Source organism: Brienomyrus brachyistius, chromosome 24 (genome assembly GCF_023856365.1).
Source record: "Brienomyrus brachyistius isolate T26 chromosome 24, BBRACH_0.4, whole genome shotgun sequence".
In the NCBI taxonomy this organism is placed as follows: domain Eukaryota; kingdom Metazoa; phylum Chordata; class Actinopteri; order Osteoglossiformes; family Mormyridae; genus Brienomyrus; species Brienomyrus brachyistius.
Genome location: NC_064556.1, coordinates 5242605 through 5256021, shown reverse-complemented (window position 1 = coordinate 5256021; position 13417 = coordinate 5242605). Strand labels below are relative to the sequence as shown.

Genomic DNA, 13417 nt, shown 5'->3' with positions numbered 1-13417 from the left:
ATAAATAGTTCATCAATATTGTGGTTAAAGGCATCCCAGTGTATTCAAAATACACGTTGATACAATAGGGACCACAAAAAAGTCAACACGAATTACACCACGTTAGCGAGTCGACCCAGGACCGTATTCCGTAACCTCGTTCGGTCCAAATAAAAAGAAACACGGTCCCGGTAAACGAACAAAGGTTAAGTGAGGGGCGACTGTTTACGTTGTTTAACTTCTGAACCAGAGGGGGCGAGACAGTGGCGCGGCTTGACGGGACATTAGGGGCTCGGCGATGCGGCCAGGCGCGCGAGCCAGAGCCGCCAGACAGCCGTACGCAAAAAACGGCGCGCTACCTGCCAGCGCGCGCAAACAGGACGTTGGCCAGCCAGCGCGCGACAGGTCTTGCCTGACCCGAGTTAAACAAACCGAAACTGAAAGAGAACGACCAAGATGTGCGAGGTAATTATTCACCTCATTTAAGGCGACACGGGGAGCCTACAGGTTAAAATAACAACAGCTATATTATATAATACTAATTATGTGTGTGTGTGTGTGTGTGTATGTGTATGTGTGTGTGTGTGTATGTGTGTGTGTGTGTATGTGTGTGTGTGTATGTGTGTATGTGTTTATTTATTTTGCCATGCATAATTTGTGCTGCACTTTTTTTTTATCAGTATCATGCAAGAGTTATATTTACCTCAGCTCATGACCACAACCAGGAAATCCCCAAATTTCGAACTGTGTTGAAGTCTGGGTTTTCAGACGTTATTCTTTGTCTCTACCCGCATTTCTTATAAAGCAGATGTTTGATGTGCAGGATTACCATCTCTCATGCACCTGGCGTGAGACATGCTTTCATATTCATGCAAGAAATCAAATTTATATTTTTCCCATTATAAACCTAAAATTAGCTACATCAAAAGCGTTGGGGTACTTTGCAAATCTTACAGGATTTTTACAAAGTAATAAAACTGTTACATACATGTAAAAGTGCACCCAGACTTGTCTTGAATCGAAAATCTCATGTCAGTCACCTGACCAGAACTGGTAATCCTGGATGTGCTTGATCAAAATCTAGATTTAGGCGCTACTTAACACTTCCTTAAGAGATTTTGAGGGTCCACAACTCGTGATCTTTGAAAGATAAATCCAGCATGAAACACAGAACAGGTGCCTGGTGAAAGAAGCAAGATGAATACAGGCATGGGGAAGTCCTTAACACAGGTGCATGAATGTGGCATTAATAAACATTCGATTCGTCTTGTCAGGTGACATCTTTGGTATTAACAAATTTACCGGGTGACTAATACATTATGACATATTTGAAAACAAGCTAATATTTAAACAGATGTAACAGGTCAAAAATATATGTATGCATCTAATAATAGTAAATATAGGGTCCTAGGGTTAAACATTTCTTGTAGACAGAACGGGGGAAAACGTACCATAGATGACCTGCAGTAACCCCACCATTTTTTGAGTTGCCAGAGAGCCAGTAAGGAAGCTCAGCTGCCCCCACTGCCAGGACAACGCAAAATGCACCCCCAATGCTCATCATGGCTTGTGATCACCTCTACGGGCAAGTGTCGCTGCTTTCTGCTCTATGGTGGCACCCTCAACCCTGGCACCGGTGCGGAAGGTGCAAAAACGAGGTCAGAGAAAGAGGATGTGAACAGTGACACGAGCCGAGCCGTAAGAGTGGAAAGCCACAGACAAGAGGCAGAAGGAGAGTGAGAGATACGATGGATTCAGAGCAAGGGCTGTCAACTGGCAAGGACAGACGATTGGGTGTAGGAGTGCAGATGGAACAACTATGTTCCAAGAAGGGTAACAAGTACCCAGCTGAACACCAGGAGGAAGGCACCCTCAGGCCTCCTGAGAAATCCTTCCTCCAGCATTCGGGCCACATTTTATTGCACTGTGTGGCATTTCAGTCATCCCGAGGCACGCAATTCACAACCGTTGTGCTCGTCTGCCTGCATGCTCAACACAGAAATAAGGCCGTCGCAGACGATACTCCGAGAACGGGAGAGAGTGCAAGGCGCTATGTGCCAGAAACCGCTCCCTTTCTTTCCGCGGACAGCTGCCTTTCATCACATCTGCGTGTGTCAATGTGGAGACTGGGAGCAGGGCGGGGCCGGGGGGGAGGGGTGGGGTTGGGTTAAAGCTCTGAATAAGGGGCAAGGGGTCCCGACCACGCCTGTAAACGCTGCTAGCCCAGCCTGCTACTTCCAGCTCCCACCCCAGCGCCAGGACACTAGAGCCCACTCCCCAATCCCAAATGCGGAGAGAGTGTAGAAACGCAACACGCCGCAACTACAGAGCCATTTTTAACTCCGCCCTCGGAACTGGAGCCCCGTCAAAGGCGGAAAGTTCTGGAAGCCGAGAGCACAGATTTTAACAATGACGGGCTGAGACCACAAAAAACAAAGGGTGAGTCCCACAAAGGCCCTTGTTAAAGTGAGCGCATTAACACACACACACAGCACAGCGCTCGAGAAACGCTCGGAGGGGCGGGGGTGAAGCACAGGATGTTTCATCCTACAGTGACAAAATAAAGTAAAACCAGCTGACTGGCTGGGAGAAAAACAAAGAACAGCCAGGCTGAACGCAAGGACCCATCCTCCCTCCCTGGTCTGTTCTCCATCTCTCTTGGTTCTCCTCTTTGCATCTCATCACATGACACCTGGCTACAGCGATCATGTGACCCCCCACTCTGTAAGGCGGATGTAGACGTTTAAGGCCCAACCCTCCAGACTTAAAGCTCAAACAGTCTCCTTGCATAGACATTTCTCACGTCCATCTAGCATTCATAACCATTTATCCAATACTGGATCACCATGAGGCATGGACTAACCCCTAACTGGATGAGCGGTAGCTTCAATGTCTATATAAATAGCCCACAGAACTAACTGCCCAATAACGTCAAACCACACTAATTTTCTCAAGCCTAATTGCTTCTTACTTGATTTGTTGGAGTGACAAGTAATTAGTACTGTACCTGTTTGGTTTTTCATTAAATCAGTGAGCGCGTCTCTGGGTGAAAGGCTGATTTTGCCCCGCACTCTTGCGCAGTCTTTTCTGTGCAACATTTTCTCCCCAGTTTACACCGGTTTAATTTTGTAATCGTGTGTCATCAGAGGAAGTGGGGGCCAGCTTCCTGACACAGTGCTGAGGAGGAGAGTGATGTGCTGCAACACTGTCATGAACAAAAAAGAAAAATCGCTTGAAAAGGGTGGCACTGAAGAGCGTGTACTCCGAGAAGGCGAACAGGCCGGAGGGGCAGAATCCACACAGATCGTTCCACCCTCCCTGTCGCTGCTCCCGGCCTGAGAACAGGAAGTCTTGCATCCGTAAATATCTTCTATAATTCAGAACCTGCGCGCCCATAGACCTTGACTTGACCTCTGTTCCATCTCCCACTCCTCAGCTATAAGCACTAATTATTCCTGAAAGGCACGGAACCGCCTCGCATGCAGAGGAAGCGGAGACACCGGGAGATCTTGGTACCGCAGCACAAGAACATTCTGGAGCGTGGAGGCGATGACCTGGGAGAAAAGCCCAATTATAAGTACTTTAGCCCAAGCTAATATTGCAAGATCGTAAATTGTTATTTCAACGGGTAAAACCAGAGTATACAGGTCCCGGTTATGCACAATTAATAAGCTCATGTGTATTAATTAGTAGTGACATAACCAAATAACCTTGAGCTAAATGCTTGGCATGCACTAGATACTTCCTGGTCTGACTGGCTAATCAACGTTCTTACTTTCCAGTATGATCTCAAACTCTCTCATATGCACACGGGCAGGAGAAGGCATGACTGCAACACCCTGACAGCCATTTAGCCATGGAAACCTCTTCTTTACCGAGAGCACGGAATGACATCGCTGACAGCCCCCGCAGGGGACACGTGGTCCCTGAAGGGGACGCCCTTTTGATAGGCCTCACATGGTCCTTTGCATTTCACTTGAAATGCAGTGGGGCCTACAAGTGACAGCGATGTGAATCTGTCAGGATGACGCATCGCAGAATCAGCTCACACCGCTGATCCAGATGTTGGCCGGGACCAGAAACAGCTTCTCCGAAAAGCTGTCCTTAATTAAAAACAAAAAAAAAAAACACAGCTTTGTTCTCTAGAGCTCCACTGGCTGCTCGGTGCGTAACTGGGAGAGAGCTACCCAACGCTCAGGAATGAGGAGCACCAGAGAGTGCCTTCGGCTTTCTGCGTGGTGTGGAATAAAGCCGAGGTGAAAACCGAGGGACTCCGACACGTTACAGACGCCGTTAATCGCGGTGGATCACGATGCGCAGTAATTAATGGTGAGCAGCGATACTTGTGCAATGTGCCACATGACTGCAAAGAAGCTATCCTGCTAAAACTGGCCTAAAAGCCGCTGTAGGGCTCTGGAGTCCCTGGCAGATTCGGGGGGAGCAGCACTGTACTATGGCCCTTGAATACTTAAAATTGTGAATTTTATCGGGGAGGGTGACACAGTGGTTCGCGCAGTTGCCGCACACCCTTGGGAACAGGGTTCGAGTCTCCCCCACGGCTCCATGCGTGTGGAGTTGCAAGTTCTCCTCGTGTCGTCATAGGGTTTCCTCCGGGTACTCCAAATCCCTGCCCCCCCCCCCCCCCCAAAAGTCCAAAAACATACTGAGGTTAATTGGAGTTACCACATTACCAGTAGGTGTACATGTGTTTGTGAATGGTGTGTAAGTGTGCCCTGTGATGGGTTGGCGCCCCATCCTGGGTTGTGCCTTGCCTTTGTGCCCGTAGCCTCCAGGATACGCTCCGGATGCCCCATGGTCCTGAATAGGACAAGCAGTTGGATGGATGGATGGATGGATGGATGATGCTTCACAGTGACCCAGTATTGGGAAAATGGTTATGATTACTAGATGCATGATGCAAAGAGATGTAAGGAGGTTGTTTGAGCTTTAAGTCTGGAGTGTTGAGTCTTGGGTCCCAAATGCCAACCTCCACTGGAGGTCACGTGATCAGTGTAGCCAGGTTCCCTACCTTCCACCCATAGGCCCCCCGGCGGCCCTTAACAGGATAACTGGTTACAGCAAGTGTATGGATGGATGAATTTTACTGCCCAATGCCAATAACTGTATTGTGTTAGGAGGCCCGGCCTTGTTCTGTGAACTGTTCCCTCAGCAGTCAGAATTTAAGGAAAGTTCCATTGGGGAAGACACCCAACATGTGCTCAGGGGAAAACTCCACATCGCTACACATCAGTCCACATCATCCAAATCGCCTTTTTCCTTGTGACATGTGGAGGGAGACGGAGAAAAGGATGGGACGGAGATACTGTAAACGTAACTGTACGCATGGCAATCGCAGCGATGGATGTTGAACAAATTGCCTTAAATTTGGGGATTAGTTAGTTTTCTCTGAGGACGGTGATCAAACTGTAGACTATTCTGAACTCCACCCCCCCCCCCCACCAAAGTAACACATGACATCACAGCTTAAAGTTAACATGAAGGGAGCGTGCATCCGTGTGTGGGTCATGTATAGATTACACTGGAGACCAAATGTCCCCACATTGTGATAAAAAAAAAAACGTATCTTGATATTGTGGGGACATTTTTTCGGTCCCCTCAAGGAAAACTCCATCCATCCATCCATCCACTTTCCAAACCGCTTATCCTACTGGGTCGCGGGGGGTCCGGAGCCTATCCCGGAAACAATGGGCACGAGGCAGGGAACAACCCAGGATGGGGGGCCAGCCCATCGCAGGGCACACTCACACACCATTCACTCACACAAGCACACCTATGGGCAATTTAGCAACTCCAATTAGCCTCAGCATGTTTTTGGACTGTGGGGGGAAACCGGAGTACCCGGAGGAAACCCCACGACGACATGGGGAGAACATGCAAACTCCGCACACATGACCCAGGTGGAGACTCAAACCCGGGTCCCAGAGGTGTGAGGCAACAGTGTTAACCACTGCACCACCATGCCGCCTCAAGGAAAACTCGATTTTATAAAAAAAAAATTATAAAAATAAACCTGTGACTGCATTAAAAAAAACTAAAAAATGCACTTAGTTTGGTTTGGTTAAGGTTGGGGCTGGGTAGGTGTTACAGTCATCATTATTGAGATTAGGGTTGTGCCCATAGAAATTAATGGAGAGTCCCCACAAAGATATAGATACCTATATCTCTGTGTGTGTGTGTGTGTGTGTGTGTGTGTGTGTGTGCGGTTCTTAGCGATTCTGAGGGCTGATCTAAGCGTGAAAACACCTCAATACACACACAGTTGAGTATTCGCGTATGAACGCACGGCGCGTTTCGACCTGCAGTGAGCTTGTGTGTGTGTTTGTGACGCTGCCTGAAAGCACCAGGTCGCTCATCTTATCTGGGACTGGCAGAGCAGACGCCGATGGGTGGGCCGCAGGGGCTCCGAGCCCCTGATAACGGGTCCTGGAGTATTCCAGCGGTAAGGAGAAGCCCCCCCCGTAAAGAGGCCGTCTGCGCGGGGTAGGCACTGCACATCATATTTACATAGCAAAAGAGGCGAAAAATAGCATGCATCTCTCTCCAAAATGCTATATGCCCTCGTTAGCCACAGCAAGACCCTGCAAAAGCTGAGCGGGGCTATTAAAAGCCAGACCAAGAAAGTACAACAAACTGCAGAAGAAGCAGCCTCCAAGCTTTCACCAGGCTCGCTCGCTCGCCTCCAATCTGTGGTCACCGGGGGGGGGTTTACTGCAGAGGGGAGTGAAAGACGAAAAGGCCACCGTGCTCGTAAAGGAAAAACAGACAAAAACAAAGAAAAGAGCAAAGCAATCTCGGCTTCAGGGTCTAGGCGCACCTACTGGTGGGAGGGAGAGAGGGCAGGTGGACAGTGTGACTCACTCTTCTGACTCCGCCCATTCTTTCTCCTGCTATTCACATTCACACATGGTCACTTAGAAATATTAAGAATACAAGTTATTTAGCAGAGACTTTTACCCAAAGTAACAAACGACTGAGAAGGGAGGGTCAGACATTCCCTGGAGGAATTAGGGGTATAGAGCATTGCACAAGGGCCAAATGGGGAAATCACTCTGCCGACGTGGGGATTTGAGCCAACGACTGTCCAATCACAGGCTTACAGGTCTGTGCCATACACTGCCACCCAAGTTAGCCTAAAATCTTTGAACATGGAGGACGACAGAATCGTTAAACTATGCGGCGAAAACCACGTGTGATGAGATCTTTTTTAAATGTGCGATGTGGTCATCCTAGAATAAGGTGCAAGAAACGGAAAACAAATTCAGCGGCGGCACTTTTGCAGACCAAATGGACGTGCATGAGAAGGCGAGACCCTGAAAGCATCTAAGCCGGCTTCCGCTAACCGCCAACCGTCCGTCGCGCTGCTAAAATACACCGCCGAGGTGTGATGCCGGGGAGGTACATGCTGCTTGCTGCATCCAAGCGCCTTGAATGTCACACACAGCCATAATCCTTCTCACCTGCTAAATCAAGTTATTTTGCCAGACATAACGGTCACATGCACAGACTTGACGGCATCCTCTAAAAGACATTGTCAATAGGCAATGGAGGAAAGAAAGGAGATGGGACTTTGTCTATCCTCCCGAAAGCAGGTTAAGGTCCTTTATATTCTGTACACAAACAAGCACTGTGAACCGAGGTATTAAACAGGGAGTTTACACGACACCTTTTAGCTAACGGAGATTCTGTAAAAAGCCAAATCAGAAATCGCACAACAACGGCTGTCATTGAAAGCGATGTATAAACCCCCACAGTTCCCGGGCCAAAACTTCGAGGGGTTGCGGGGGTCGGATGAGGCAGACCGGGATTATTTGCGGAACAAGGTCACGGAAAATCGTCGCAGAAGAGCAAAACGAGATGGCAGAGAGAGAGGCCCGGCCAAGCAAGTGGCAGGAAAGATGACCCCTCCCCCCCCCCCCCCCCCCCGCCCACCACACTGATGACCGAGCGTCCGGAGGCAGCCCGATTTCTCGGGGAGTGGGGGGGGGACCCCCATCTGTCGCATCCGGTTTGTGGCGGGGCTGATCCGGTGACAGCTGGGACCACTGCCGTCCCAGAGCAGGGCGGCCATCCAAACGAAAATGGCAGCGGAGGGGGGTCAAAAAATAAAGAAATACAACAAAACAGTGAACGAACACCCTGCTGCAAGCCGATAAAATTAAAGGGACAACGCAGAATCGAATCCAAGGAGACAGCGTACAAACTCACAGGCAGGACTGAAACATTCCAGGAGCCTGTCTGTCGCAGTCTGTAAATGGTATGAAATATGGTTATGACACAGCCTCAGGCTGCGTGCGTGTCAGTCTAGACCAGGCTGACAAGGCCATGAACTTCCCTCTCCACTAGGGCGGGCTTGCGCCTTGCCCTCCCCCCACCCCCCCCCCATCAGGTGAGATGGAATGAAACGTTGGTGCAGGGGAAACGTGGCAAAACGAATGCAGACCCTAGGATTTGCCGGTATTACATTAATACAGTTTACCACAGGCTTTTGGTTATACCATGCTATTCTGAAATATTTGGACCGCCTAATGCTTAGAGGAGTTACATTGCCAAGATTAAAAAAAAAAACCTGAAAAGTGTTGCTTTTGAAAATACCGCCAAAACACCATAAACTACGACATACTGTCTGTGCAATATATATAACGTTATGACAAATCTGACACCACCCAAGTCTGTTAAAGTAATGTTTAAGCTCCAGATCCATGGAGCAAATTCTGTGCAGCAGTCCCAGAAGCATACTGGACACCAGCGGGACCCTGGCAAGGCATTTGACTGGTTTCCAGTACGCCCTGTTTCTGTGGAAAGAAGAAGAAATGGCAACAAGGTGTAAAAACATGGATTTGGGTCGACTTTGTGATGTTACCCAGCCGGACAGATGGCTGCAGCTCAGAAGCCTATGACAGCTGTCAGTGGAAAAGGTAACTCTTAATCTTCTATGTGAAACACAGTTTCATTCATCCATCCGTCTATTCATCCATCTGTCCAACTTCACAAGTTTGTTTACGACTTTGGCACGTGGAAGAAAAGCCACACGAGATAGAAAAGGCATGCAAACTCCGCACACAGGAAGTGGAAGTCGGGTTTGTAGAAAATGCCTATAGTTTGTCTGGGCTGTGTATAGCTGCCACTAAAGCCTCCGCACAACTAGAACACGCCATGCTAATCTCCCAGACCGCGAAAGACGACACATGACAAGCAGCAGGAGAGCCTGGGACAGATGCCATGGTGTACGTTATTCCAGCATTCAGCCTGGGGAACTTTCAGGAACCGAATAGCCTTGTACTTGAGCACAAAATAAAAGAAGGAAATATTCACGCAATTGTGGACACCATGCTTGCAATCTGATTCGTCAAAGAAGCCCCACCCCCTTCCATGACTGGAGGAACAAGCAGATAAATGGGAGATTACATGTGGGAAAAAATGGGGTTTTTGGTAGATTTAGGTGTTTTTGTTCCTTCAAAGGGCCACAACCACCCGAACCATACGACAAAACACACCTCCTCTTGTTCAAAGGCCAAAAAGAAGTGCAAAATATGCATTTAGCCACCAACTGCCAGTAACACGAAAAATATATGAATTTAGATGCATTCACCTCTAAGCCACATATCTGGCTACTGTGGAACCTTCTCGTCCCTTGAAATGCACCACTGACTGGCATCCAGTCCAGAATATGCCCCTGTCACATGCAGTGTCTGATTGGTGTTGTGGGGGAACCAGGAACCTTACTAGATGGATGGATGGATGTCTCAGACACAGAGAAACCCTCAATTTTACAAGAAATTAGACAAAAAAAAACCCTACGGTTTATGCCTGTCTATGATGGCATTCTCTGTGTGACTATTACTGAGAGGCAGGGTCTATTTTTAAAATGAAGGGAGGTTTTTTTCTCCATGGGTGGGGCTGAGACTGAAGGGATAAATAAGACAAAGAGTGGGAACGGAGCCACGAACAGACTCCTAGAAGAGTCCCAGGGCAGATGTGAAGTCATGCAGCCAGTCGGGCCTGCTTATCCTCCCTCCACATGGCCTTTATTCACCTACCTGTATTTGTGTAGCACCTGCTCTTATCCAAAGCGAGGGACAGACGAGGAGGCAGAGGCAGCCGGTCCCTGGAGCGATTGAGGTTACGGGTGTCATTCAAGAGCCCAATGGTGAATTCACTTTGTCATCCACGGGATTTGAACCAGCAACCTCATGGGGCTTTGGGCAGGGATAATGTAAAGTGCTTTGAGACATGAGCTATGAAAATGCATTATATTAACAGAATAGAATAGAATAGAATAGAATAGAATAGAATAGAATAGAATAGAATTGAACTGAATTGAAATTAACCGAACCAGCAATCTTCCGATCACAGGCACAGACTCATAACCCACAGACTCATACACCGCATCAACAGATTACTATATTTTAGGAGATACTCAAGTTAAGTATATTACTCAAGGGTACAACAGCATGATCTCTCATGCGATTTGAATATTGCTCACTTGACAGGTTTTGTTGCGCAGACATTTCACGCCTGACCATCACTGTGAGACCCTATTGGGCTGCATGTATCCTCCTAAGAAGCAGAAATTCATTTTTGGCCACCGTAGAGGACATTATATTTTTGCTCCTATCTGACACACGCTGTTCTATTGTGTCCCGCTGTTCCTTAAAGGGGACACTTAAGGCTTTGGAATGACACCACATGTGTGGCAGTGTGCACTAGCTCACCAGGCAAAAGCTTAAGGAAAGATAAAGGCAAGGAAAACATTTGCAATGCCGAAAAGACGAAGAGGCACAGAGCATATTAAATGCTCATTAAACACATGACCATAGATAAAAATAGAATTATAAAATTGTCTTTACATAGAATGCAGATACGGAAGTGAAAGACCCATCTTTCAAAAGACCTGCGTCCTGCCTGAGTCAAAGGTTCCTCTTTTGGGGTCGTCCAGGGACGACGAAGGCGAATACAGCCCCAGTCCTGACGCTGAACTAGCATGGATTAAACTTTGAAGAATTACCCATTTCACAGCACACCTCTTAGCCTGCATATTCCAAGATGTAGCCTTTGGCACTGCAGGAGACGATTAGATTCGGGATCCAAGAGTTTCTTATCATATGTTACGTGCCGTAAGTTTTGACCACCGTACTTATGGCACATAACATCGTATGTGCAGTAAGTCAGTTACATGCACAATTTTAATCTTCTCAAAGAAACCTCACTGTAACTGCAACTGATCATGGTGGAGAATCTCAGATAGATTGAGGTTTACACAAGGATCAAATGGGGGGGGGGGGGGGGTGTGTATCTACACCTCACTAAAGAGGAACAAACGTCGCGGTAATTGTTTAAAAAAAATACCCAAAATTCCACAAAGTGCACAAAGAGATACTGATAAAAGGAGAAAGTGAAGGGAGTTATTAATTAGCCACACGGTAACAGTTAAAAATGTTTTGCCGGCAACTATATATATATATATATATATATATATATATATATATATATAACACACACACACATATATTTTTTAATATGAACCAAGAACGATGTTTTGTGCATTTGGAGAAAAAAAAGCGAATATCGTCCCGAGACCTTATACAGGGGCACTTTCAGAGGTACCTGGATGCCCCTATGAGAAACGTTGGTTTTGCTTTCATTTGTCAGCTTGCCGCGAAGACTGTTATGGGGACTCTACCGCCTCAGGTTCCCTCGGACCTCATTCCTGTGCTTCACACCGTCCTTTATAGTGCTTTCCTCCCACTGCAAACTAAATGTCTACATTTGTCTTTATCAAGTGGACACATTTCACGCAAAGGGGCGGGTCTGTCGTTACCATGTTGCCAACTTGTGACAACACAATGATAAAGGCTTTTCTTTTACGCTTTACCGAATGTCCGCAAGACCGTGCAGAGTTAATCATTCTGTCTACTTCTTGATCAGCACATTTTCTGTCAGTCAGCATTGATCATAGTTCATCCCCGGTTGGTCATAAACACCGCAGGGACCATCCTGGTTTATCATCTCCGAGTGACAGGTGGCCAGAAACGCTCTGGATCTGGAAGCACCTTAAAGTCGCTGAACAGTCAAAGATGCACGGGAAATACGGGAAATACCAAGGCATACGATTATGAGTCACCAAGGACAACAGGAGGCATACACTGAATTATTAGCGGATTGGTGGCTTCTGTGTATTTAGACGATTTGCCGATTAAGATCCGGCGCTATGTGTCATTTTACACATGGGCACAACTGTATAACAATCAACATAACCGGACAATTACAGGAATCTAACGCCGCTGGCATGTCACTAAAAAGAACAAGAGCATAAACGTCTTACTTTTAAGAGCCTGGATGAGCGCCTTGCCATCTTTGATGAGCTCCTTGATGAACTTGTTCGTCTTTTCCAGCTCCAGTTCATGAGATTTCAGCCTCTCCCTGAACTGCGGACTGTCCAGATAGCAGTCGCTGAACTCCAGCGCGGGTAAACCCATGTTTTTCCCCCGCAGCAATCAGCACGGCAAGTGCTCCAATAAATATCTAATTTCTAAAAGGCCACGCGCGATCCTTAAAAGGTAAAGTAAATGGAAAATGTACACATACACCTAACCCTTGACTTACTATCAGGCAAATATCGCGGGGCGCCAATATGCAGTAAATCGGAGACTATTAATCTCGTTTCAATTAACTGCGTGCCATTTTAATTGTTGCCAATTTCCGATTATGTTGAAAGATGCACGATAAAACCACGCACTACGGGTGACACTGCCATGATGAAAGAAGCAGCGGAATGTGAAAAACAGCGAAGACTCGATGGGTATTGATTCCACCCACAGTCCATATAGCGCCTGTGCCAACCTACCGTAACACAGACAGCGCGGTGACTGACAGGTCGGATGGCCAATGGCGTTGCGGGATCCTGCAACTGACTTGGGGAACCTGTCGCGTCGTGCCGTTGCTTCGCCCCACCCTCTATTGTTGCAGGAAGAGAGCAGAGCACTAATAGTTCGGTTGGTCAATAATGGTGACATAACTGCAGGGCGGGCAATGTGAATCCTCATTGCTCTTTTGTGCACTTCACTTTGCTTCGGTATCGCATCTGCAGTAGCTTTCCTTTTCACGTGCAGCGACTCCATGCGGATCAACTCTAATATTATGCAGTAGTACTCATTGTTCATTCTTTAAAACTGGATGCAATAAATATGGCCATTATACAATCTAGTCAGCAATGCAATATGAGGCAGCTTATTTGCACTGCAGATTAGCATGCGCGTGCAACTGGTTGACGAACTCGAACACGAACTGCAGGTTAATAAAAGGTAGCCCAGTACAGACAAATGATAGCGGTGTGTAATTATATATAGATCCCGTGTATCTTCCTGCTTGAGGGATTATTAGGGATTTCTGTGCTGTCACGTTAGTATACGTGGTACAT

The 13417-nt window shown here is 47.3% G+C and overlaps 1 protein-coding gene across 4 annotated transcripts in view; it reads right to left on the bottom strand.

Annotated features, from left to right (window-relative positions):
- The window catches only part of LOC125720023 (rho GTPase-activating protein 26-like), a 44425-nt gene extending 31652 nt beyond the window's left edge, over positions 1–12773 (bottom strand). For 3 of the 4 annotated variants that reach the window (XM_048994958.1, XM_048994960.1, XM_048994961.1), the window contains exon 1: positions 12323–12773. In XM_048994958.1, the coding sequence (XP_048850915.1) occupies positions 12323–12476 (154 nt within the window). In that variant the 5' untranslated portion in view covers positions 12477–12773. Of the gene's footprint in view, positions 1–2986; positions 3105–12322 lie in introns of those variants that run through there. The other variant, XM_048994959.1, reaches the window with a different exon arrangement.
- Between the last annotated feature and the right edge of the window lie 644 nt (positions 12774–13417).